The sequence below is a fragment of the Astatotilapia calliptera genome, unplaced genomic scaffold (assembly GCF_900246225.1).
Source record: "Astatotilapia calliptera unplaced genomic scaffold, fAstCal1.2 U_scaffold_5, whole genome shotgun sequence".
NCBI lineage: Eukaryota > Metazoa > Chordata > Actinopteri > Cichliformes > Cichlidae > Astatotilapia > Astatotilapia calliptera.
Genome location: NW_020535789.1, coordinates 643,237 through 669,801, shown reverse-complemented (window position 1 = coordinate 669,801; position 26,565 = coordinate 643,237). Strand labels below are relative to the sequence as shown.

At 37.8% G+C, this 26,565-nt stretch overlaps 2 protein-coding genes across 3 annotated transcripts; one reads left to right on the top strand and one right to left on the bottom strand.

Moving 5' to 3' along the window:
• Nucleotides 1–2,804: 2,804 nt before the first annotated feature.
• LOC113018191 (tripartite motif-containing protein 16-like) lies at nucleotides 2,805–5,195 on the bottom strand. Its single transcript, XM_026161254.1, has one exon. The coding sequence runs from the start codon at nucleotides 4,925–4,927 to the stop codon at nucleotides 3,254–3,256; it is 1,674 nt and encodes a 557-aa protein (XP_026017039.1). The 5' UTR covers nucleotides 4,928–5,195; the 3' UTR covers nucleotides 2,805–3,253.
• A 4,571-nt stretch (nucleotides 5,196–9,766) lies between these two features.
• On the top strand, nucleotides 9,767–25,470 carry LOC113018185 (inter-alpha-trypsin inhibitor heavy chain H3-like). Of its 2 annotated transcripts, XM_026161244.1 has the most exons (23): nucleotides 9,767–9,861; nucleotides 10,599–10,759; nucleotides 10,877–10,981; nucleotides 12,234–12,396; nucleotides 12,504–12,614; nucleotides 13,773–13,901; nucleotides 14,041–14,157; nucleotides 14,273–14,441; nucleotides 14,532–14,642; nucleotides 15,182–15,363; nucleotides 15,460–15,639; nucleotides 15,734–15,855; nucleotides 18,297–18,535; nucleotides 19,759–19,812; nucleotides 20,964–20,999; nucleotides 21,538–21,555; nucleotides 22,516–22,563; nucleotides 22,889–22,954; nucleotides 23,463–23,570; nucleotides 23,724–23,892; nucleotides 24,620–24,768; nucleotides 24,948–25,032; nucleotides 25,123–25,470. In XM_026161244.1, the coding sequence occupies exons 1-23, from the start codon at nucleotides 9,790–9,792 to the stop codon at nucleotides 25,235–25,237; spliced, it is 2,709 nt and encodes a 902-aa protein (XP_026017029.1). In that variant the 5' UTR covers nucleotides 9,767–9,789; the 3' UTR covers nucleotides 25,238–25,470. The 2 variants fall into 2 exon arrangements, with proteins under 2 accessions (XP_026017029.1, XP_026017030.1); XM_026161245.1 differs by lacking the exon at nucleotides 22,889–22,954.
• The last annotated feature ends 1,095 nt before the right edge of the window (nucleotides 25,471–26,565 follow it).

Genomic DNA, 26,565 nt, shown 5'->3' with positions numbered 1-26,565 from the left:
AATCTGCTTAAACTGGAACCCAAAGTGGGAACTCTTCCTGGGTTTAATGTTAAACTTAAATGTTTTCACTCAAAACCACAAAAACTAAAACACTGTGCTTAAAACTGTGCTTTTCCGAGATCATTTGGAGAAATAAAAAAAAAGCCAAAAAACAAAAACGAATATTTTCTGTGCTCTGTCTCGTTCCCCATGACCAGGCCATATATATAAAATAAGAAGAAGCTGAGGTGTAAACAGGAACCAACAAAGTCTGTGCTACGTTCAAGCATTTTAGCCAGTTTAACTGTGGCAGGTTGCGCTCTGTTACCATTTACGTTTACCAGCTGAGGCGCAGAAAAGATCACAGACTGGGAAACTGTCGGACCAACACAGGAAGTCTCAGATGCAGAAGTTTTACTGTGTCCAGGGCTGGCTGGGCAACACCGCAAATGTGAAAAGACAAAACAGGTTGGAACACAAACCAGTCACTAGAAGGATCATCGGCTACAGGACAAAGTCTTCGACTGTTTGTGCTCCTCAGCACGCACTGTTTTATTTACAGCTGTTGATGGTGTGTGGCTGGGCTCAGGCTGGGAAACCTCAGAATCAACAGGCTGAGGAGTAAAACAGTCCAGCGGGGATACAGTGCCAGTAACAGCGTGTAGGTGAGTCTGGGGTGCAATAACAGTCCTTTGTTCAGCTCAACAGCTGGAAAATCCTTATTGGCGAACTCAGAGAAAACACTGCGAGCATTACCAGAGTCTGACGGCTCAGGAACACAAAGATCACTAACGAGGACAACCGGTGAATAACTTGACACCAAGGGGTCACTCTGAATAATGTCTGTAGAGTTCAAACACACAGTAACAGAGTTTTCTGATTTAGGAGATACAGAGTCCACGGAAGACAAAACAGTGTTACTCACAGTGGTAGATCTGTCATGAAGTGCAGGATCAGAAAGCTCGAGCTCAGCGTGTGAAACACAGTCACTCTCTCCCACGGTTGCAGTCTGCTCAGCTGTACTGGAGCGACGGCGGCGTGAACGCCGTTTTCAGCCAATCTGACAATGTCTGACGTTTTGACAAACACCGGTTCAGGAAGCGCTCCTCTCCTGTTCAGGTGGAGTAGTTTAGTGGACCCGGTTTGTATAAACTGCAGTTTCCTGTTCTTTGAATTTAAATTGTTGTTCTGCTAAATGCAGTTTGTCAGTCTGAAGATATTGTAGCTGCTGCTGAGAGATATCCTGCTGTTTTGTTCTCAGATTGTTTTCCTGTTTTGTGCTTCTCGTTTGTTCTCGGTTGTGTTGCTGTAGTTCTTTTTGCTGCTGTGTGCATTGGTTTGTGTCCTCTACATTCAGTGTGGTTTTGTGCAGTTCTGTCACTTGAGCAGTGACCATGTTCGATGTCTTAAATGGAGCCTTAATAATTTAAAGTGAGTGTGTGTGTACCTGTTTGAGGTGGGGTTAATTGTGTATTGCTTTTCTTTGATGAAGCATTGTTTAAATTTGTGTGTCTTGAAAAGTTGTGAGGTTAATGCGTTGTTGTTGCACGATTTTGTTCATGTAAAGTTCGAGGTATTTGTGGTGGGGTGTGGTTTGTGGCTGCAGGGGAGGAGCAGCGGGTTCAGGGTTGTGGTGTCAGTGAATGCTGCTTTTGTCAGCCGGCAAACATCATCTAATAATTCTTCCCTGTTTCAGTAGCACCCCGGACTGATCCAGGACCGGATTCCCTTCACGATTGAGTGCACGTTCAAAAGCGCCTGAGTTGATCTATTTTTTTTTGTTTGTTTATTTGATGGATCCGCCTTCCCCTTGTGTTGACCATTCTCACCTGCTGGTAAGCCTCAGTCCTGAACTCCTCTTCCCTGTATGGTTGAATGTGTAGGTTTTTTTTTAAAGTTGCTTTCTCTGTCTGAATAATAAATCTTGGAAGCACATCTCCTGCCTCACTTTAGTGTAAAGAACCTTTGTTCAAAGAATTAAACTGTTGGTAGATCCACTTTTTACAACGAATCATTCATCAGCAAAAATCTAACTCAAATCAAATACAACAAATTCAACATTCATAGAAAAAAATCCAACCCTGCAGGGATCAAACATCTGATCAAACACCAGGGTTGGACACAGACTTTCTAATCTGACATCACAAAGTTATTCTGAAGCTGTAAATCTAATTAAAAACTCCCCAAAACTACTAAGAGAAAACCCTTAAAAGGTTCAATGATAGAAGAAAAATCCTTTACATATAAAATCAACAGAGGTTCCTGATAAACAGACTAATAAACAGAGAATAGCTGAACAGTTTCTGTGACACAGACGTAAAAATGCATAAATGCTCCATGATTCTCATTTCTATCCATCATCTTGAACACTGACTATAAATGTGTTCACTTCATTATTGTGTGATTTGGTTTCTTCACGTGTCTCCTTCAGTGCAAATAAAGGACTGTTAGAGTGTGTGCTGTGTGTTTTTCTGAAGCATGACAATCCTTTCCAACAAGTATTTCCAGCTGTTTGTCTCCACTCTGCACTTTAGTCTTTCTTCCTGTCATGTCTGTGTTTGTCCACCAGGTGTCTCCCTCAGCTCATTTTCTCCAAATCAGAAGCTTCAGATTTGTGGAGACGCTCTGCCTGCCAGACACAGCTCAGGGCAAAGAAACATGTCTATCCTCCACAATATACAGGCCTGTGTTATTTAGTGTCTGTATTTAAATGTATAAATAATCGAGTGTGATCAAACTTTTCATATGAAATATAAAATTAAATGTCAAACATTAAGTATTTAATTTTTGTTACATTTTAAAAGTTCAAAGCTCAAACACATTAAGTTTACAGTCATATATGATCAAGAAAATCAACAATCTTCACATTTCAGAAACTGGAACCAGCTTTAAATGTGACTAAAATAATGATAAAACAATCAATTCTCTAATCATTGACTAACTGATGAATCACTGCAGCTCCAATATATTGTTGCATTTGACAACCCACTACAGCAACTACAGAATAAAAGCACTAACCAGACTGATGACAGATTTCAAACATGCTGAATATGAAGAGTAGTATCATTTAAACTCACATGATTATCAGCCATAAGAACAAATTCAGATTTATATTGATGTAAGGTATATAAATGTAAGTACAGTTTGAATCAGTGCAATATTATTTTCACACATCAATGGACCACTGAACTTCTCAGCTTCTAAAATGTAAAGCCTCATTTAGAAACTACACAAGTATATATAATGGTCAGGGATCAACATGAACCTGTCTTCTCTATTTGACTTTAATCAACTCTGCAGTGTCTCTAACTAACCAAAGATAAAGTCCAGCATAGAGCGGCTGAGTGAATGTGGTCTGGACTCTGTGGAGGAGAGTCATGGTTTCAGAGACGCTGTAGAAAGACAGAATACCTGCTCTGTGATCCAGGTACACTCCTACTCTGGTGGACGGAGGACCTGAGAGGTCAGTTCGGACTTTGTTGTGCCAAAATTTACAACTGTTTGTGTCACAACGTAATGCCCAAGATTTGTTATTGTTTCCAAATAAACATTCATCGCCCCTCCCTGCTCTGCTGATATTCTTGTATGCGACTGCTACACGAAATGCTCCCCCTCTCCACTCCACCTCCCAGTAACAACGTCCAGTCAGACTCTCTCTACTCAGGACCTGACACCATACAGTGAATCTGTCTGGATGATCAGAATAAGACTGTTGTTGGTTCATCAATGTTACTTTTCTGTTCCCCTCAGATAATAACAGACGTCTGTTTGCTGTGTTTGGATCCAGTGTGATTTGACGTGAATATTTTAAGAATCCAGCTCTGGTCTTTGGCTCTGCTGGTGACAGTAAAACATCCACTTCAGTGACTGTCAGTGAGATGTTTGTCCATTCCTCTCTCAGAATGTCCTGTAGTTTATCTCTGGTCTCTGACACAGCTGCTGTCACATCCTCAAAGTAGCTCAGAGGATGAATATTGATGCTGGATGAGTGTGTAGACTCACTGAGTGCTGACAGTGAGGGGTAGTTGTGTAGAAACTGGTTGTGATCCTCTGTGTGTGAGAGCTGCTCCAGCTCGCCGTCTTTCCTCTTCAGCTCAGCGATCTCCTGCTCCAGCTTCTCCTGAAGCTCTTTGACTCGACTCACTTCAGTTTCCTGCTGGGATCTGACCTGCTGCTTCACATCAGAGCTTCTTTTCTGGAGGAGACGGATCAGCTCAGTGAACATCTTCTCACTGTCCTCCACTGCTTTATCAGCAGAGCCATTGATGGCCTCCACCTCCTGTTGAAGCAGCTTCACATCTTTCTCTCGCTCCTGGATTCTCTGCTGGATGTTTAGTCGTCTCACCTCGAGCTCCTTCTGCTTCTCAGTCCTTTCTGCTGCAGCTGGGACTGTTTCATGGCCTTTATGTTCATCCATTGTGCAGAGATAACAGATACTCTGCTGATCAGTACGACAGAAAATCTTCATCACCTCATCATGACGAGAGCAGATGTTCTCCTGGAGCTTCACAGAAGTTTTAACCAGCATATGCTTTTTAAAAGCTTGAGATTCATAGTGAGGTTGGAGGTGTTTCTCACAGTAAGAGGCCAGACAGACTAAACAGGACTTGATGGCTTTCAGCTTCCTCCCAGTGCAGACATCACAGGCCACATCTTCAGGTCCAGCATAGCAGTGATCAGCTGGAGCAGCTTGGAGTCCAGTCTTCTTCAGCTGCTCCACTAAAGCTGCAAACATGACGTTTTTCTCCAGGACAGGCCTCGGTGTGAAAGTCTTCCTGCACTGAGGGCAGCTGTGGATTCCCTTCCTGTCCTCTTCATCCCAGAAACTTTTAATACAGTTCATGCAGTAGCTGTGTCCACAGGTTGTAGTCACCGGATCCTTCAGTAGATCCAAACAGATGGAACAAGAGAAGGTTTCTCGGTCCAGCTGAACTCCTTTCTGTGCCATTTCTCCTCTCAGTGTCAGTGACTGTGTGAGTTTCACTTCCTTATAACTGAAACTAGTCTGAGCTCTGATCTCAACAACATGTTTCTGCAGTGAATGGAGCCTGTCAGCTCTTACACGTCACCACATGTTGGTTACACCCATCTTCAAAGTGCAGATCTGAAGGGGAGGGAACGAGGAAACACGTGGACAGAGAGGAGGTGCTGTGTTTAAGAGCAGGAAGAAGAGGGAGGGTTATCAGGCTGTGCTTCACTCCAGGAAGAGGAGCAGTTTGAGAGTGAAACTGTGTTTTTAACCCTTTTTTTACTGCTCACCTCAACCTTTAAGCTTGTTAACCCCTTCTTCTATATAAATACACTCAACTTTAGAAATAATAATAATAATCATGATAATTAGTGCTGTCAGTTATAATCTCATTAAAATGACGGATCGCCCAGTGTGTGGGGCTGGACAGCGTTAACGTGTTAGCGCAGTTAGCTTGTTAATGCGTTTACGGGCGATCCTTCCTCGTCTCTCTGTGTTTTATGTCTCAGGTTTTCTCTCAGGTTCAGGACAATCCCTCACTGCTGCAGAGACACAAACACATCTGAGTCTCTCACATTCATTTACTAAATATCACTAATAAAAAAATTATAATTTCCTTAAAGGTTTCAACTTATCCAAAATAAGTTTGTGAACTGAACATGTCATAAAACTTTCACTGAATCAACTCACCACTGACGTTTAGTCAACATCTGTCAGATCTTAAATCATAATCAGTGTTGACCTCACACAGGTACAGACCCGAGTCATCAGTCCTGAGTCTGGACAGTTGAAGTCTGATTCGTCCTTCTCTGAGGGCGTCTTTGTCACTCTGGACTCGTCCTGAAAACTTTTCATCCTGAGATTCTGACACCTCAACACCTTCATGAACCTGATACAGGACTGAATCTTTATGAGCATTTATCAGGTAATAGATGATGAAAATGTAGATCCAGGATCTGTCAGGTTTGGTGGTGAACGTCCACTCCAGTGTGATGTTGTGGTTCTCCTCTGCCTGATAGCAGGTCTGTGTCACATTGACTACAAATGATCCTGTTGAGGAGACAGAGAGGGAAAGAGAGGAGCAGACACACTGAGAACTGGAACAAATCTGTTGTTGAGCTTTATTTGGAGTTCATAAAGTGAAGCTGTAAACTAACCAGAGACACATGAGGTGAGGATGATGAGCAGCAGGATCCTGCAGATCATCTTCTCCCTGTGAGAGGAGACGGAGGTGAAGAGTCATCAACACATGAGGTCAAAGGTCAGTCAGTACAGCTAGAAGAAGGAAAATCTACAGCCTGACCTCATGTGTCACTAAACATCGAACTGTTTAGTTTGATGTTCATTTCTGGGCTCTGACTACCTGCAATATATACATGACCTGCAGAATCATATTGAATCTGACTCCTCGCAGTTAAAAATACCTCAGTCACCTCAAGCTGCAGAGGAGCAGTGTGTTGTGTTGTGTTGTGTTGTGAATGAAGTGTGCAGAGGAATCAAGCGTTGTAATAATTTTGTGATAAGAACTAGTTCTGGTGGAGTAAATCAGTGTTTTTCATTCTGCTTTTCTGCTGAAGAAGCTTCTCGTCAGAAATGCAGAGACTGATGAAAGAAACACAAGGTTCCTCCAAGCTGACAGCAAAATATAATAATTAATAAATAATAATAATAAACATTTAGACAATAACATCATCTGGTAAAATAATAACATTATTTTTAATGATAATGAGACCAGATATTTCACTTTAAACACTTTCAGAGACGTTTGACATAAAAACAGAGTTACAGATAAAATACTTCCTGCTGCTGACTGCTCTTCTTTCCACTCACATTCTGCACACACCAATATCCACGGACAGATTTCACTGACTGAGCTGGAACAGAGCTGCTTATGTAGGTAACTGGATAACTTCCAAAGGGTGGGCAGAGAAGGGAGGCCGGCGGGGTGGAGTGACTGGCTCTTTTGTCCTTATACTGCGGCTCCGGGTGGTTTGGGGAAATAAATTAGAAGTATTTAGCTGAAGTGTATTTTATTTGTGTTTAGTTCTCTATTTTTTAACTTGTAATTCTAAATTGGAAGATTATTGTGATATTGAAATATAAAAATAAAATTATATCTTATTATTTTTTTCATCGCTCAAAATAAGCGTCACACTCGCGGAAGCCGGTGTACCTGCCGACACGCCAGCATTTATCGAGACTTTCAACCCAATTATGGATCTTCAGATCCACATTATGTCAGCAGCTATTCTCCACTGTGAACTATGTTAAAAACAAACACCGCTCACGCCTCACAGATGAAAGCTTACAGTCCTGCGTATAGATGAAAGCCCCGATTTGCAGACACTGTGCGCAGAGGTTCGGGACCATAAGTCTTATTGTAAACATATCACGGCAGACCCGACGATGCATTTCTCTTGTCAAGACAACTTCTTCTGAGAGGAGAGAGTATGCAAATTAGCTGAATGTGTGGCGACAAAAACAAAAGAAGAACTGAAGCTTCTTGTCTGGCTGTGAATGAAACTTTAGAATTTAGTGATGATAGATTGGAAGACGTGCCAGGCCGGTGTCCCTCTGCAGATCTTCACTCCTTTGTTTGTTACAGTCAGCTTTATAGAAGTCACCCCATCATAAAACCCCCATGGTGTGTTGCAAACTCTGTGTTTGTGTGTTTATGCACGAGCACGTGAGTGCCTGTGTGTGCGCGTACCCATATGTCTATGTGAGTGCACGTGACTGAGTGTGCATGTAGGTGTGTGTGCGTCGTAACAGTCAAAGCAGTGTGTGTGTCTCTGTGTATGTGACTTCCTGCCGGTCATAAAAGTAATCTCCTCAAATTACTTTAGACAACATAGAAAACAGAGTTAACATATTACAAACACTGAGGCCGCCACTCTGCATCCACTGGGCCATTGGCCTCTTGTTGTCTTACATTTACAGATAAGGTGGAGAGTCTCCTGCAAACCTACTTCTAAGTTTATAACAATTAATTTGTTTTTATTAAAGGTACAAGCATCAGCATCAGCAACCCCAACTGTAGCTTCCTGTCTCCTGTTATGACAGCAGACCTCCAGTGTCAATAAATTCCTTTCCCTCTAAACAATTACACACTCTCAGGCCTACAGCTAAGCCAAAATGAAACACACAGACAAATCCTTCCTTATTCCTCTGATCTAAACAAATTTAACACATAATATTATAATAATTATTTTCTTGTACTCACAAGAGACAGAATGATCGCGGCAGTTAGTTTTTCCACAGACAAACTCATAGTTTGAATTCTGTTCAAATGTTCCAGTATTATGACAATGATCGTGATAACCATTTTCTCGGTAAAGAGCTATTTATTTTTTCCAACAGCGGTTTAATTTTGCTTTCTTATTTTAATCTTATTACAGACGCAATAACATAAAAACCTTTAAGATTATCCGACTAGTAACGGATTGCATTTATATAGTGCGGGGTGGAGGCAAGCTACACCAGCGCTTGTAATGAAAAGAAGAAGTTTGTATCTGCTTGTAACCTACTGGCTGGTCACCTCGTATGTGTAAAAATAACCCTTAGTGAAAAAAGTGCCGCGCCCGTATTCAGAAATCAGGCCTAAATAATTTTATTAAAACACCCTCGGAAGAGGTATTGTGTGGGAAAGAGTTTTCTTCTTTTAGGGTCTCTTTTACAACAGGGGAGCATTAGCAGAAACGCTCAATAGACAGAAAAACAGAAACCCTAAAAGAAAACGGCCTCGTTTTACGCACATCAAGAAGGAGTCAACAAGCCCTCTAATCGTTATTAGGGTTTTCGTGGATGTACATTGTCTCATCCTGGACTGTGGTGCTGACACTCACCAGTCCTTGGCCTCCTTCCTTCTGCTTAGCGTACAGCCTCAGGGTGCTGGACTTGGGTTGAAACCCTCCATGCATGGTCAGGAGCTTTCTTGTCTTTATGTCAGTGGCTTCTATCTCCTGCTTTGGCCAGCTTACTATCCCAGCCGGGTACCTGATCACGGGCAGGGCGTAGGTGTTGATAGCCTGGATCTGGTTCTTGACTCCTCAGGACTTGTCTGACCCTCTGCAGGTAATTGGTGGTTGCTGCTTGCCTAGCAGTGTCTTTATTGTTTCCATTTGCCTGTGGGATGCCCAGGTACTTGTAGCTGTCCTCTTTGTCTGCAATGTTGCCTTCTGGTAGTTCAATCCCCTCAGTTCTAGGCATTCCAGGATCCATATGTGGGGCATTGAGTCATACGCCTTCCTGTAATCAATTCAGGCAGTGCACAGGCTGGTCAGTCTTGTCAGTATTTTATTTTTTAAAAAGGACTTGCTGGTTTGAAAGTCAGAATATTACAAATCCAATCATATGAAATCCACTCTGGAAAAATAAGTAAATACATACACAAATCAATGTAATTCTGGACTAACTGTCATGTGACTTCTAAATTTGCTATCACTGTCTTGGGTTTTCTCAGCACTTTCCTCACCTTGAAAGATTTTTTTCTGCTTTAAAAAGTTAGAAATACTTGAAGTATATACATTTTTGTCAATTTGTCTCTTTCATTTAAATTGACCAAAACAGTATTACCTATCACAGAAAAGATTCTTGTGGTGACAAAGTCCTTGTGATGTGCACTGGTTTGACCCTCAATGTCAACATTAAAGTTTACAGAAACTGCCGGATTTCTGGTAAATTACTGCTTTGGGGGAGTATTTTGTGTGGGTGGAAGGTGAAAGAGGAGGGAGAGAAAGTGAAGTTTGCCCTTTAAAAAAAATATATGTACACAATAATGTTGTCCATGTTTGACTTAAAAAGACAGTTTCAGCTGTGTTTGTGCTCTGCTAGGAGGCATCATGGGGAGAACTGTGGTGCAGCTCACCCTCATTGGGCTGCAGCTGGCTTTGACTTCCACACTGCTAAACAAGGTAGGGTCAAAATACATAAACGGCCATACATTTAAAATTAAATATGCACGGTTAAATAAATAGTTTAAAAGCCAAAAGCTAAAGAAAACAAACTTTTTTGTACCTCTGCAATTAATATTTCACAAATAATGAGATATCTGAGGTGTGCGATTGAATATTTTGTGTCTCAGCATCTTTCTGTCAGTTCAACAACAAACTCTGTGGGTTGAAGGTTCATGTGACAATCCTCAGGATTATTTCATTTTGTTCATGTGCTGTGTGTGTGTACAAGTCAGCTGACACATTAACACTGGCAGTTGCGCATTACTTTGGAGACAAAAAGAAGGATTGGGGTAAGATGAAGTGTTCTGCTAAGCGATATAACATCATGTAATGTCCCATGAAGTGAAAGAATTCTAACTGTATGTGTTTGTATGTCTACCTTATCCTTTCTGTGCATCCACAATCACAGATCTCATTTTAATTGTTTGAGCTTGTTATTTGATGAGGGTGTTGATTGGTTAAGGTAAATTTGGCTTGTTTAGTTGTTTGAACTATGGAAACGTGTTGGATATTTCTAACAACTCCCATTCTGATGCATAAAAAGTAAAAGTATAAATGTAAGTGAGTGTCATCCTCTTTTGAGTGTGTGCCCTGAACACTAGATGAAAACTAATTTTAGGGTTTTTGCAGGGAGACCAATAAAATTCCACTGAAACCAGCCAATGAGATCGGTTAACCCTGTCGTTTTTTCTCAGGATGACTGGGACGTCTACAGCTTTCACATCAACTCCACAGTGACCAGTCGTTATGCCACCACTGTCATCACAAGCCGTGTGGCCAATCGTATGGACGAGTCAAAGGAAATTGAATTCCATGTTCGGATTCCCAAGAATGCCTTCATCAGTAAATTCCAAATGTATGTGAAGTTAAAGTGATCTGTAACCATCCCGAGACATTTGTAAATTCTACACTGAAGAACAAATTGCCTGATATTTAGTAGTGTGTACACAAGGGCTTTCTTGGTCCTCTTCAGGTTTATCGATGGCCAAGTTTATGATGGTGTTGTGAAAGCTAAGGAGCAAGCTCAGCAGCAGTACACTGAAGCTGTGTCCCGTGGTGAAAGTGCTGGGCTTGTCAGGTATTTAAATTCATTAATTAACTTACAGGTTTATGTGAAAAAATTCTCACTAACATTTTTTTTAATGTCTTTTTCTGTATCTTCAGTTCTCTAAAATTAATTTTGTTTAACTGTGTGAGGAGGAAAAAACCTTTTAGCAGGGATTAAAGTGAAACAATGACATCCCAGGTTGCACAGCTCAGTAGGTTAGATTAAAAAGTTAAATCTTACATGTCATATCCTCATTTATTGTAGATATTTTAAATCAGATATTGAACCAATTCATGATTCGCTGAATTCTGTTTTTCTGAAGGAGTGTACAAAACAATTTAAGTCTACTAAATTAGCCACAGGCTATATGTCATGGCTACTGAACGGACTCATGCGCAGACAGTTCTTTTCAAGGAAACAAAAGGGGATTTATTTACAATACGGATCACCTTAGTGCAAAATAAATGTACAGTGAGTTGGGAGGGGGTCCAGGGCTCCAGGGAGAGACGGGGGGGGGGGAATCCACACACACGCTTCCTCTTCAGCCGCATTCGCTCCAACACTCCACACACTGCCCCACTTGGACAGGTCCGGTGATTCGGTCCAGAACAGGGATATCTACAGACAAGAAGTGCACGGTTAGTTCCACAACAAAATACATGTAAGAGATTCTTCTTTGAATATGCCGCGAGCACGAACTCAGGAGGTTCAGCGTTCCAGCGGTGAGCTGCTCTGTGCCACTGCCTTAAATAGCAGCTGGGGAAATCAGCCAGATCAGCAGCAGGTGGACACCATCACACGGGTGCGTGGGCCAAGAGCGAGAGCCCGTAACGAGCTCCACCCAGGCAGAGAGGAGGAGGAGAGACAAAGAAAACAAAAACAAACAACAACAAAACCTGTAGCCAGCGTGGGCCAGCCAGAGAGACACGGGGACCGTGACACTATAGCTTACATAAGTTTGTACACTTTTGAATGCAGTTGTCCAAATCCACAAAGAGCAGTGAAAACTGGAATAGTAGCGCAGGTTAGCTGAGCACACTCTTTACACAAAGAAAAAAAAAAAAAAAAAAGCTCACAAAAGGGATTAGTATGTGACTTATTACAAAGTAATTCTTTTCCCCACACTACACTGCATACTACCTGATCTTAGGGGTCCCCCCACATGCCAAATATCACTTTAATCCTTGCTTTTTAGTCAGTTTACTCAAAAATCAAGTTTGTTCTTCAGGAATAACTGATTTTTAAATGCATTTATATGAAATAATTATTGTTTCTGCTACAGTTCTGTAGGGAGGACTCTGGAGGAATTTAAGACCTCTGTAACTGTGGCTGCTCACAAAAAGGTCACTTTTGAACTCACATATGAGGAACTGATGAAACGCACACATGGCAAGTATGAGCTGCAAATTCATGCTCGACCCATGCAGCCTGTCAGAGACTTCAAGGTGACTTCCATCTTGGTATCTGTTCAGTGATTGTTTAGGAAAACAATGCTGAGATAAGACCACACATGATCAGATCTTCTGTTTTATTTTATTATACCTGTTCCCAGGTGGATGTGTACATTCACGAGGAAGCCGGCATCAATTTCATCGATGTGAAAGGAGGCCTGAGCACCAAAGCCCTCGCTAATGCCATCACCAAAACACATGTTAATAAACAGGTACAGTTATAACACAAATGTCAGTTTTATAAACACTAAGAGTCACAGCAATAAGAGGAAGCCTAGAAAAAAATCTATGCATACAGCAAAGAGATGTGGCAAAGGAAAAGGCTCTTAGTGGGTTGTATGTGAGGCTGGACACTAAGAAAGGAGAAAAGGACTTTGAGATTGAGAGATCAAACTGGAGAGAATGTGCAGCAGGTTAGCGTAATACGTAATGGTAATGTATTAACAAATGAAGAGAGTTTGTTGAAAAATTGAATAAATAATTTGAGGAACTGAAGAAAATAAGACAGAAAGGAGTACAGATGGAGGAATGACAGTGAATCATGAAGTGCAGAGGATTATGAAGGAGGAAGTTAGGGCAGCTACGAAGAGGATAAAGAGTAAAAAGCCAGTTGATTCACATGACGTATGATAGATTGCCAAGTAGAACTGTGGGACTGCATGAGAAACAGTGATGTGTGTCGCTGAAGTGACAGATTTGTAGTGAGGAAAGGTGGAGGTATGCTCTAGAGAGAAGAGGAATGAACGTCGGTAGAAACAAGAACCATGACAGAATGCATGTGTGTGAATGAGAGATAGAAGAAGATAGTGATTACAACTACAAATTTTGTTAATGCAGTACCAACCGAATGCTCAATGATCACATCTGTTAAATACTGATTTCAACTGTCCCTGTGTGCTGTATCATATCTCTGGTATTAAGTGACATAATGTAATCGAATCCTACAGTATTTGCATTGTTGTTTTTGGTCATGTTAGTCTTGAACTATTGAAGTCTTCCTGTGCTATATATGTCAGAATGTTGAGCAATTCCCCACTTTTACTCATAATAATGAATTCTGATTTTCTTTTAATATTTTATGCATTAAACGCATTACAAGACTTTTATTGAACCTCAGACAAAAAACTCGGATCCTGAGTTGTTGTTTTTTTTTCAATGGGGAGTTTAAATTGTTTAAAAATCATTGCATTTTCTCTTTATTTCTAATCTACAGTGTCCAAACCTTTTGGTAACAATGACTTGTATATGCACCTTTTAGATTTATCAAGCCAAAGCAATGAGAAGTACAGGACAGTGTTTTGACAGAAATTAAAATCACTGACCTCTCACTCGATGAAGAGTCTAAAGAATGCAATTCTTTCTGTTTCTAGGCATGGGTGTATTTCTATCCAACAGTGGCTCAACAGACAACGTGTGACAACTGTGGAGAGCAGGGTATGAATGGAGATCTGGTTATTGTTTATGATGTCAACAGGAACAATGGATTGGGAGACATCAAGGTAAACCCTGATCAATTAGCAATTTACACACAACATAAAACTGCATGGGCCAGAAAAGGTTTTGCAAATCAGTACCATATCCTTTGTCTGGCTATTAAATAAAAATTTGACTAAAGCAATCTTTTTTCCTGCTCTTTAGAAATCTGCTGGGTACTTTGTTCATCACTTTGCTCCATCCAATCTTCCCCGAATTTCCAAAAATGTCGTCTTTGTTATTGACAAAAGTGGCTCAATGCAAGGCAGAAAAATAGAGCAGGTAAATGGTTTAAAGGGTCTGCTATGTCTATCATTTACGAAAACACTATTTCTTTTAATGTCTTTTTTAAATCTTCTATAAAAGTCTGTAATGTGTAAATGCTGTTTTTGCCCAGACTAGGATCGCGTTAATCCATATTTTGAATGACCTGGCAGAAGATGACCATTTTGGTTTGATCACTTTTGATGGCAACATTTTTCCCTGGAAATTGGAACTTGTTCAGAGCAACAGTAAAAACGTGGAAAGCGCCAAAAACTTTGCACGCAACATTCAAGCTGGAGGATGTGAGGAGTTGCAGAAATCAGTATATATCTTTTAATATCAAACAGTTAACAGAAGAATTATAGTACTGAAACTTTGTTGTTGACTATCAGACACAGACATCAATCAAGCACTGCTGCAAGGAGCAAATATGCTGAACAGGCATGACAGAGAAGGTTCAGCATCAATCCTTATACTCCTCACAGATGGACAGCCAACCAAAGGTTATAACAAATGACACCTGTACAAAAATGTGCACAAATACTTCTGGACTTAATGATTTTAGTCAATGATTTTATTGTGATTTCAATAAGGAGAGATCATTTGAAAGACCTGAACATGGTTTAATGAAGAACAGTTTGAGATTTGGCAATAAGACTTTGACCAATCAACATGGCAGAGTGGAGTCCAGTAACGGTAGGACAGGACTTCTCAGAGTCTAGATGCAGAGGTAGATGTAGGATCTCCAACTAGGTACAAATGAGGAGGTACTACAAATGAGTCTGAAAGGCAGGCTGATAGAAGAGCACTGAGAGCTTTAGCACTTGTAGAAGGCAGGCAAGGCTGGAGTGATGATGACAACATGGAGTTTGGACAGTATGCGTGATGTAAAGAATACATTTGCAGCACAACACTCAAGAATGCAGGGAGATTAATGAGCACAGATCAGCTATTCAATATTTTCCGTTTTAGCTTTTTGTTTTATCAAGTGTGGGATTCCATTGTTTTTGAGCTGAACTGACTGTGTCTTATGTATTTTCAGGGGTGACAAATCTGGAGAAAATACAGTCAAATGTAAGAGAGGCTGTTGCAGGCAAATTCCCAGTTTACTGTCTGGGTTTTGGTTTTGATGTTGATTTTGAGTTCCTTAAGAAAATGTCGCTGCAAAATAATGGTGTGGCACGACGGATTTATGTAGACTCAGATGCTGATTTACAGCTGAAGGTATTTTGTATTCTTCCAACCACATGATTTGAAATCACTACAGATTTAGGAAGAAATTAGCATGATTTGCATCATGTCCACACTGTATGTAAACAGGGTTTCTATGAAGAGGTGGCAACTCCTTTGCTGACAGATGTGACAATGATCTATGTGGGTGGGACCAATCTAACCCAGACTAACTTCAGTCAGTATTATAATGGTTCTGAGATTGTGGTGGCCGGACAGATCACAGACAATGACACTGAAACCTTCACACCTCAAGTTGTGGCTATTTCGGTAATGTTTGATCTAAGATATTTATCAGCTGTAATCTTGTGAAAGTTTTTTTTTCCCTGCATACTGACATTACAATATATTTTAATTATGACAGAGTAATAGAAGGTTAGTATTTTCTGACCCAAATGGCATTGTGGAATCTGGTGGAAGTGTGTCTGATGACCTTATCCAGAGAGTTTGGGCCTACCTCACAGTTAAACAGCTTCTGGACAAAGAGTAAGTACCATATATGCCATCTTTTGTCATGGTCCTGAGTCCGTGACTCAGTGATTTTGTGTTTAGTGTATTTATTGATGTTATTATTATTATTATTTGTGGGCTGTTTTGGGATGGTTTGTGTTTTGGATACTGGGTTTCTGGGTTTGTGCTCCCTCTGTTGGTCCCTGGTGTTAGTGTTCCCCTGTCTCGTCAGGTTAATCAGGTCCAGCTGTGTCTCCCACCTGTGTGTGATTTCCCAGTGTCCCTCTGTGTATTTATAGGCTGTGTCCCAATTAAGAGACTGCACGCTTGAAGTACGCGCACTACGCACTACTACGTACGGTGCGTACTATAAGTACGAGAAGTGCGGAAGTGAGAGGCTTGTGAAATGGGACGGTATACGCTTTGTTGCGCTGTTCAGGTTGCCTAGCAACCATGATACTAACCTAACGAGAAACGTTACATACAGCTTTGTTTGACAGAAATGAAGGAGAAAAATGTTTTGTTAGTCATTCATTTTTGTCATGACATCACTTTGATTAGTTGAGTATCTGAGGCTGAGACCACGGGACTGTAAAACATGATTGTTGGGCTTCATTTCTGTGCTGAACAGTCATTTAAGATTAGTTAGTAAGTAACAATTAGTTAATGTTGTTCATGAGACTAAAGTCATCTCACTGTGGCAATGTAAATATAATATGGCCAATATTATAGTATTGTCAGATTATTATGAGATATATATATATATATATATATATATATATATATATACATATATATACACACACATATATCACTGACTTTCAGCTTGTTGTGTTTGTGGATATATGACTGACTAAATTAACCTCCAATAAAAAAGGTTTATCATTGATTGAAATTCATTCAGAAATGTTTAACGAATGAGCTGTCACAACTTTCAAATAAAAAGTTGTTATGAAGTCTGTCACATTCCCCCCTTTTTTCTTTTTTTATCCTTTATTTATTTATCCTTCTTATTTCATTGTACTGTATATTGTTACTCCTATTTGCCTTGTATGTCTACTGTACAAACTGAACTGGAATGACTGACTGTTCGCTTTATAAGTTCAATAAAGTTTGGGAAAAAAAAAAACAACCTCTTCGGCCGCTCCCTTCTGCCGTATTTTGCGGCAAAATTATCCACACCCACCGCCGCGCTATGAATTGTGGGATATATGGGACCACGAAGCGTGCACCGGACCACGCTTGATATTTGGGGAAATCGACGGCGCATTTGGAGAATTGGGACAGCCGTCGTCGCGTGGCGGTGACGTAACCACACTTAAAATGCGTACTTCAAACGTGCAGTCTCTTAATTGGGACACAGCCATAGTGTGTGCCTGCCTGTGTTCCTTGTCGCGTCGTCTGTATTCATCCTCTGTGTTACCCTGCGTACTCTGCATTAACCTCTCCGTGACTCCTCTATGTGCTCTCCCTGCAGTCCTCCTCTCGTGTTTCAGGTTTGCCGTTCTATAGTTTAGTTTTCCCCAGTTTAGTTTATCCTTAGTTCTGTTTTGCCATCCCCACTTTGTGTTCTGTTTTCTGTAAATAAATCACCCTGCATCTCAAGTAAGTGCTGCATTCGAGTCCTCCGTTTCCACACATCACACGGCTGATGTCCCAGTTGTGACATCTTTCTTCTTGTGTTATTTCCTAATCAGCTACTTTTTAAAGGGCAGCAACACAAATTTTTCTCTTCATTAACTGTTGAGTGCATAACTAATGTGGGATATTGGATAAGGCCCATCATATATTTCCCTGAAACCCAAGGTAACGTCTTTAGATCATTTGATGTGACTTGCAGTCCAAAAGGCAAAAGTTTGTTTGGTCAAAAGTAACATTAATAGTTACAATGTAGCATGAATTTATGGGCAAAGAGAAGGATAGTTGTAGTTTCCTTTCTTTCCATCCAAGATTGATCATGTTTGAAGAACTCAGCGACCATTTTAAAATGTTTTCCCTGGCAAGAAACAATTTGTCCACTATAGAGTTTTGAATCTGCTTTCGAAGTTGTGTACTTATTCATGACATAGATGGCATCCCACGGTCTCAACAACTAAGCTGCAATTTACAAAACAAGTTAAAAATCTAAAGCTACAACAAAGACAGGAAATTATGTTTACTACAGCAGCAGAATACAGTTAAAATTCGGCATCTTGGCTCTAAAGTCAACTCTCCCACAAATATGTTCTCATAAAAAGAAGGCAGGATGTTTACATAACAATGAGTTTATCTATTTTTTCCCATGTTTCTATGTCCATATTAGATTCCACTAAAATGTTCTTTAATTTTCCAAAGTTGGGACTCAAACTGTATTTTTAAATTGCCAGGGAATACCTGGGGACATGGAAGAATTAAAGATACATAAATATGTGTAAATTACTTTATCATATATTACTACTAAATCAATCATTATATTTACTTAATGCTTTATGACACAGGCTCCAGTTATCTGGACCTGAGAAAGAGCAAGTGAAGAAGGAGGCTTTGAGTCTCTCACTGAAGTACAGCTTTGTGACGCCGCTCACATCTATGGTTGTCACAAAGCCTCTGGGAGAGACCATACATGTGCTTCATAAACCCAAGGAAAGTGAAGCACCACAGAGAGGGAAGCCCCCTGGACGTCAGTCCATTTCAAGACACCGTGGTACTTCTACTCGTCACAGGAGCGATAATGTTGGTGAGCAGCACAAACAAAGACAATGCAAAACGAGTAGTATTCATCATGACGTTTTCTTTTAATTGTTAAAAATTATTTTCATTATTATTTCATTATTTTCTCTTCCTAAATGCAGATATTTACATTTCTCACTGAAAAAATTAAATACTTAAAAAAACTCTACACCAAAATGACATTAAATATAGCATGAGTTTGCTTTTTTGGTATTTAGGACTCTGTACACCACCGAAAGTTTTAGCTTTAATTCTAGAGATTTAACAAAAACACTTTAACTGTTTAAGACTTTTTTTTTCTATATTTCATATTTTTGTTTATGCACAGAAATATGTCTCAAAGTGTTACAAATGTGTATAATATGATCCACAAGCGTAAACACAATGACATTTTTTTTGTCTATATTATGTGTGACACATTAACACACACAAACAAAAAAAATTTCTCCTTATAGTCTCAGAAAACTATAAACATTTTCCTGTATAAAATGAGTCCATACTGCACAGGGACAGCTTTACTACATCAAGATAAAGAAACAGTGAGGGTGACTACACTTTGATGACACAAATTTGGATGTCAGAAATTATTACGACCACTCTGAGCAATTGCATTAGATACAGAGCAGCTGCTATCTCAGATACAGTACCGTGGCCTATTAAAGAAGATGCCCATTTGTTTATGAGCCATCTCACTTCAACTTTGTCAGCCAGCCTCTTTTCCTTCAACTTTTTAGCTGCACAAGAGGCAAGCTACAGACCAAGTCCACCAGTAGCAAGAAGTCAAGTTATTCTGATTATTCAATTTTTTATAATTATAAAAGCATAATTTTATTGCACTTAAATTATTAAGTTTTTTTTGTCAGTCTAAGCACTTTTGACCATCTCAAGGGTTATCTAATGTGATATTAGCTGAGAGCAGAAATATTCAGGATTGTTCTGTAAGCTAACAATAATGTCAGGCTGCTGTTAAGGTTTGAGTGAGTAAAAGCGATTATACGTGTACTTTTAGACATTTTGTGCACAGGAAGGTTTTTCTAATAAGAGAAAATGATCAGAATAGTTAAAAAGTTAACAGTTAAAAAGCTACGTTAAAAAAAATATATGTAAATGATCAATATTTATTCAGGTTTGGTATTTAGGTTAGTGCACATTTGTAAAATTGTTTTACATTTGATTGAAATACTGGCATGTTTTTTTCCACATCAATTAATTCTTTTTTTTTCTTTTCAGCAACAACTGCTGCTGAGAGAGCCTTTGAGCACTGGTTCTCCTCACTTGATCCAGGTACTCTGTTAGGATAGAATTAAATAAAATGCATTTTTCTTTTTATAGAGATAAAAATGTCAAAAAAAACCCCACATTACCATAGTTAAGTATTCATTTTGACAGAATACAACAGTTTAACAACTGACTCTTACATACTGTACCTACATGCACATTTTCAACCTCTACTTTTTAATATGGTGTTTTCTACTTTAAATATTAAGACATTTTATTTCCCTAAAAATGTAGTTTAGTATAATATGAGAACCCTTAGTTTTAAGTACATTTTTTAAGGCAATGGGAAAAAATGAATACATAGCTACCATCTTGTACTACTGAATATATTATACAATTTGATGGTATAGCATTAAACAGCAATACCCTACAGTTAATACTTAATGATTAATTAATTCAAATAGGATTAAACACATTTTCATTATCTGACTCATCAGTTAAATTTCAAACATTTCCCATAAATGTATCTGAACCTTCTCAATAAATATTACAAAAATGTTTCGTAGTTTTCAGCATTACTCCTCCTTAGTATGCCATTTATAAATACAGATATAATATTATGACTATGATTATTACTTGTACTAGCAGTGACCATGTATATGTAACATGATTTCTGTAGGGTTTTGTAAGCCTTACAATTTTTTGTGTTCAAACCTTCCATGCAAACCCTCTCTTATGCCTGGCTTTGTTGAAAGTATTTCTTGGTGCTACATTAGTTTAATTTTTAATTTTCATTTATTTTAAATTTTCTAATCCAAATTTCTTCAAATAATAATAATAATAATAACAATAATGATAATGATAATGATAGCTTCTATCATCATCGTCAGTTTGCTCCATATGCAATTCCTGCTTTAATTTGTTTTTCAAAAAAATTGTTTGGATTTACAAGAGGAAGGCACTTAGTTTATAACTTGATTCATTCATGAAACCTTTAGGCCATTTGAGTAGTTCATTATTATATACATAGCTGGTTATCTGATTGTTCAGGTTTTCTCTGAATTATTGCAGTGTCTTCACCTTACAATACAAAGTGCCCTGATGTTGATGTGATTTGGTGTTAAATTAAATTAATTAATTAAATTGATTTGACTATAAATGTAAATGTGATGCTTATTTCTTGCTTTCACGTGATCTTTTTGCTGTTCTTCTTACAGGAGAAATTATAGATATGTTACAATTTGTTGATGGAGGTATGATATGACACATGCTGCATACTATATTCTGATGTAACTACTGAAAAGATTTATACTGAATATTAAACTAACTGAAGTACAAATAAACCTTTGAACTAAAGCTACACTGAAATGAGCAAGTACAGCTAGGAAAGTAACTTAATGAATTGAAAAATTTTTTTTTAATGGAGCTGGTAGTGTGTGTGTGTGTGTGTGTGTGTGTGTGTGTGTGTGTGTGTGTGTGTGTGTGTCTCACAATATTTCAGTGCAGCAGTATGATGAATTCGTGGAGATAGGAGTTAACACTGGTAATTCTACAGTTTGATTCTATAGTGGGAAGCAGATAAAGTACTACATGAATGTGGCCAGTAAGACCAGAAAAAAACACTGTAAATGTCAGTTCATTTTTTTATACATCACAGAAATGCTAAACATTTTTGCAGAATTTTAGTATTAGTCTAATGTGTTTGTTTTTTTTGTTTTGTTTTTTTTATTACTACGACTAATTTGAAATTGCAAAGTAAATTAATCGCTGTTTGTTTAATCTTTTTTTCAGACAGAGGATTTTACTTTTGTGAGTATTTGGGATTTATATGCTTTTCAGTCTTTTGTGATTTTAAAAAAAAAAAACCTTATGAGAAAACTCTCATACCTGTGCAATCTACTGTTGACAGTATGGAGTTACATATTTTTTTTCAATTTAAAATTTATCTGACTTTATTTTCTTTTTTAATCCAGATTTACATTATGTATTTTGTGTCACTTAAACATTGTGCTGCATGTTTTTGCTACATTTCGTTTTGATTTGTTTTTACTTTGCTTTTCTGAGTAAAACATGTTTCTATCATTTGAAAATGCATAAAAAGTAAGTTTAGTTTTTTTGTGGCAAGATGATATAAATCCTTATTTGACAAAACATTTAAAGGATTGTTGTGGTTTATTTTAGAGAGTAAGTTTTTTTGTGAGTATAGTAATAATAGGGAATAGTGATCCTAGTAATTCAAATACTACACTACCATTAAGAGATTTCCCACTTAAATTTATTACACCGCTAAAATATCAAATGCTTAGACTAAAAAAACCCCAGAATATTCCAAAGTAACATGAAAAAAAAATCATATGAATTCAAAAGTAGTATGTAGTGACAATAGGGAAAGGAGGAAGAGAACCCAGAGCAGTGGAGGTATGCTCTGGAGAAAATTCAGTAAACAACAGAATACATTTGTATAAATGAGAGGTAAAGACGTGTAACAGTGAAGCTGCCAGGAACAGATGTAGTGAAGGTGGATAAGTTTAAATTACATAACTGAAAAATTGCTTATTAATTGTTCTTCTACCTCACCTGTTTTCATAATACTATTTGGTTTTCCATTGAAATCAGGTTTATGAAATTGTGTGGATGTGTCTCTGCTTCAGTTTTTTGCTGGAAAAAAGAGTATTATATGCTATATTTTAGAGTTGTTTCTTTAAAGATTTTCTAAATTTAAAATGGTAATTTTTTAAAGAAATTAATGTATTTAATTCTAACATTCAGCCTCGCCCACTGGATCTCGATCCCACAAAAAACGACCTACTTTAAGAGGTAAATGTCTTTTTTTGTAGTGTACTGTAGTTCACAGCTGTTATTTTCTATTTCTATATATGTAACACCAACCAGTGTTCAACTAATAAGGAACTGGATAAGCCTCTTCAGTCATTCTAATAATTGAATTATCTACATTTACATCGTAGGTTGGGTAACAGTTAAAACTTAACATATCTGTTGAGTGTTTTGCTGTAATGCATCAGAAAATGTTGATGTTTATTACACAAATATATTCCACAGCCATACAATAAACTTTAACTTTTTTTCTTTTGGCTTTGCAATATTAATGTATGTAACTAGCATTGTGTGAATCTGTTTACAGAAACTTTCCTTGATATATTCATACATCATTATTCACCTCATGGCAATCCTCTGCAACCAAATTATGGTACTGTATTAAATACATATAGTTGGAGTTAAATATATATATATATATATATATATATATATATATATATATATAATTATTTTTAATAATAATTTTCTGAAATTTTTAAACATCCACATTAGGCATTACCCACTTTAACAGAAATTTGAACCTACAATAACATCTAATGTGCCAGGCTCAAAACTCTTATTTAATTCATTTATTTTGTTTTCTTTGACAAATTAGAGTAAAAAAATATTTTCAATTACATTGTTGTTTTTTGTTTTGTTTTAACAATCACATAATACATGAGAAAAATAGCTAGGAAAAAACAAACACATTTTTAGGAATGAAATACTCCATAAGTCAGGCTCTATATTTTATATGTAATAACAAATCCCTCTTTCAAAAACCTTCAAGATTGTACATGTTATTGAAACTGAAAACGAGTATGCAAGTGCTTGATTTTTGGCTAAGAGAAAAGTCAAATTTATATCTCCATTCTAACTCTGTATCTATGTATCTCTAGCTCCTCTTCTCCACAGGTTTTTGTTAAAAGCTGAGAATCAGACTGTTCCGCTGTGCTTTGATGTCAGTGGTGCTCTCAGCCTTAAACTTCTTCATCATCCCAGCAGGGGTCAGTAGTCTTCAGTTTCGCTGAGCTAATGAACTCTTGTTTTTGTATTTCCTGTGAAATAAAATTTCATTATTGGTTCTACCTCATCTCCATTGTTATAACAATCCTCCAACTTGTGGTGTGGTTTTGAGTTGCACTTCTCTTTTGTGCTAGAGCTGTTTGTGAATGGTGAGCTTGATTCAGTTGCAAATGGAGGTTTCAAGAGAATTTTCATGCACTTCAAAACTAACCAGCATTTCGAGATTGACACCAAAGGGGTCACTGTACGAGATGGACAGACAGAAACACATCACACTGGACAGGATCTGGTCACTGCTGGAAGGTGATTTTACACTATAATGATCAAGGCTACTCAATACTACAATACTCTCAGCATTGTGTACAGATGTGTGCCCGTATTCACATGTGGTTAAATGAGACTTGAAACCTTAACGACACATATATATATATATATATGTATATATATATGTATATGTATATATATATGTATATATATATGTATATGTATATATATATGTATATGTATATGTATATGTATATATATATATATGCATATATATATACATATATATATATACATACATATATATATATATACATATATATATATATGTATATATATATATATATATATATATATACATACATATATATATATATATGTATATATATATATATATATATATGTATATATATATGCATATATATATATATACATATACATATACATATACATATACATATATATATACATATACATATATATATACATATACATACATATATATATATATATATATATATATATATATATATATATATATATATATATATACATATATATATATATATATATATGTCGTTAAGGTTTCAAGTCTCATTTAACCACATGTGAATACGGGCACACATCTGTACACAATGCTGAGAGTATTGTAGTATTGAGTAGCCTTGATCATTATAGTGTAAAATCACCTTCCAGCAGTGACCAGATCCTGTCCATATATGTACATATACATATATGTATGTCAAATATTTATATATTTTTCCAGTGTAACAATGATTATGCGCAACAATGAAATAGACATTGCAGCAGGAGACATGCGCCTGGTTATTTTAGTTCATAAGAAGAGCAGCATTAAATTTCTTTGGCCAGTTTTAAGACAGCATCCTTCAGCCAACAACACTGATGGACTTTTAGGTGAGTGAAAAGTTCTTTTTTTTTTCAAATGTTGTATACCATTACTTGTGAAGTGTGTGCAGCATTTGCTTGCATCATATTATTATTACAAAAGTTTGCACCCAAAGGTGGTGCTTTCTGTAAAAAGAGCTTGTTGTGTGGATATTCAATGTTTGTTTGTTCTCACGTTCTTTTTCCAGCTCTAAAGTCAGCAGTTTATGAGGAGGTACAACAAGTTGCGACTACAAAACTAAAGATTAAAAACCAGGAAATCAATGTTACTAGGTACATATCGTTTTTTGTTGTTGTTTATGGTATTTACCATATTTTATTATGTAAACATAAATGAAATTTTCCCCTCCCTTTCTTTTGTAGCGGCAATGCCAATGACTATAGCATTGCCTCTCCTCTCATGATGAACTGCTGGCTCACATCTGCTGACTCTGCCTTGCAGAGACCACTGGCCGATTTCATTGTTCCACAACTTTAAGTGGAAACAGTGAAAAAATATTTCATTTAAGAAGAGAAATTGAAAATACTTGCAACACCTGCTTCCAGCATGAACAAATAAAAATATCTTGGATTGTTTAATGACTCACAATTTTCATTTTATTGAAAAAATGTGTATGAAGTCAAACTAATACATCCAACTGTGTGAATTTCATTAAAAATAAAGATGAATGTCACGGCGGCGATGACGTGTGTGGCGTTTATTTACATAGTGGCAGTGGCAAAAACAGGAAGCTCTTATTTTTCTCTTCTCTCCGCGGAGCATCGGCCGCATCGCATCTGTTACTGTAGACAGTGATGGGGGTGTCACTGATCACCGATGAGGACCAGTCGCCGCTGCCTCCCATGCTTGTGGCGTCGGGAGAGCAGATCTCTTCCCCGTCCAAGTACAGAGGAACGCAGGGTTGCAGAGTGAAAGGTTCCATCTTGTCTGTGCATAGAAAAGTGTGTGCTGGCCCCTCTGTTTTTATTCTTCTCCCTCCACAGACCCCCCTCCCTCTAAGGGAGAAAACATAATTTTTTTTCCCACCGGATGCGATTAGTCACACATATGAGTAGTAATACGATGGCACTAGTTCAATATGGCGGCCAACCAAACCGGTGTTGTGCCAAAAAGTGATTGTCTGCCAAAAACTGATTTCCAAAGTTTCTGTGTATTTTTCATGTGTAATATCTTTACGTATGTTCGTAAATAGACTTCAGTGAACAGGGTTTACAAAGGGGTTATATAGAGAATTAAAAAATTATCCGTTTTTAAAGTATCTTTACAACTCTGTGTTATTGTACTTACATTATAACCAATCCGGTCCTTTATCCCCACTTAAAATATTTTTACAGAACTATTGTAATATTTGCTGCTATTTCTGCTGTCCTCTTGGCCAACTTACTCTTACAAAAGACATTTTTCATATTAATGAGATTTTTTTAAGTGCATAAATAAAGGTTATATAAAAGTCACTGCCAAAAACTGATTGCGCCTTCTACCTTGTTACACGAATGTTGTTTGTGGTTCAAGATGACTTTATGTCATCCATAAGGGATGCATTTGACATATGTTTCATATATTATAGCCCAACAAGTTATAGCAGTTTAAATACGAGCAATCAATTTTTGGCAAATACCGGAAATCAGTTTTTGGCAGACAATCACTTTTTGGCACAACACCAGATTGACAACCTGTTTGACCGGTTTCATGCATGTGCGCATGCACGTTCAGGTGTGCTCGGGGTATGCGAGTTCACGTGTGGAAACACACAGGGCGTCAGAGAGGTTATATGAGTTTATGTGTTTTTAACTGGGTTTTAATTT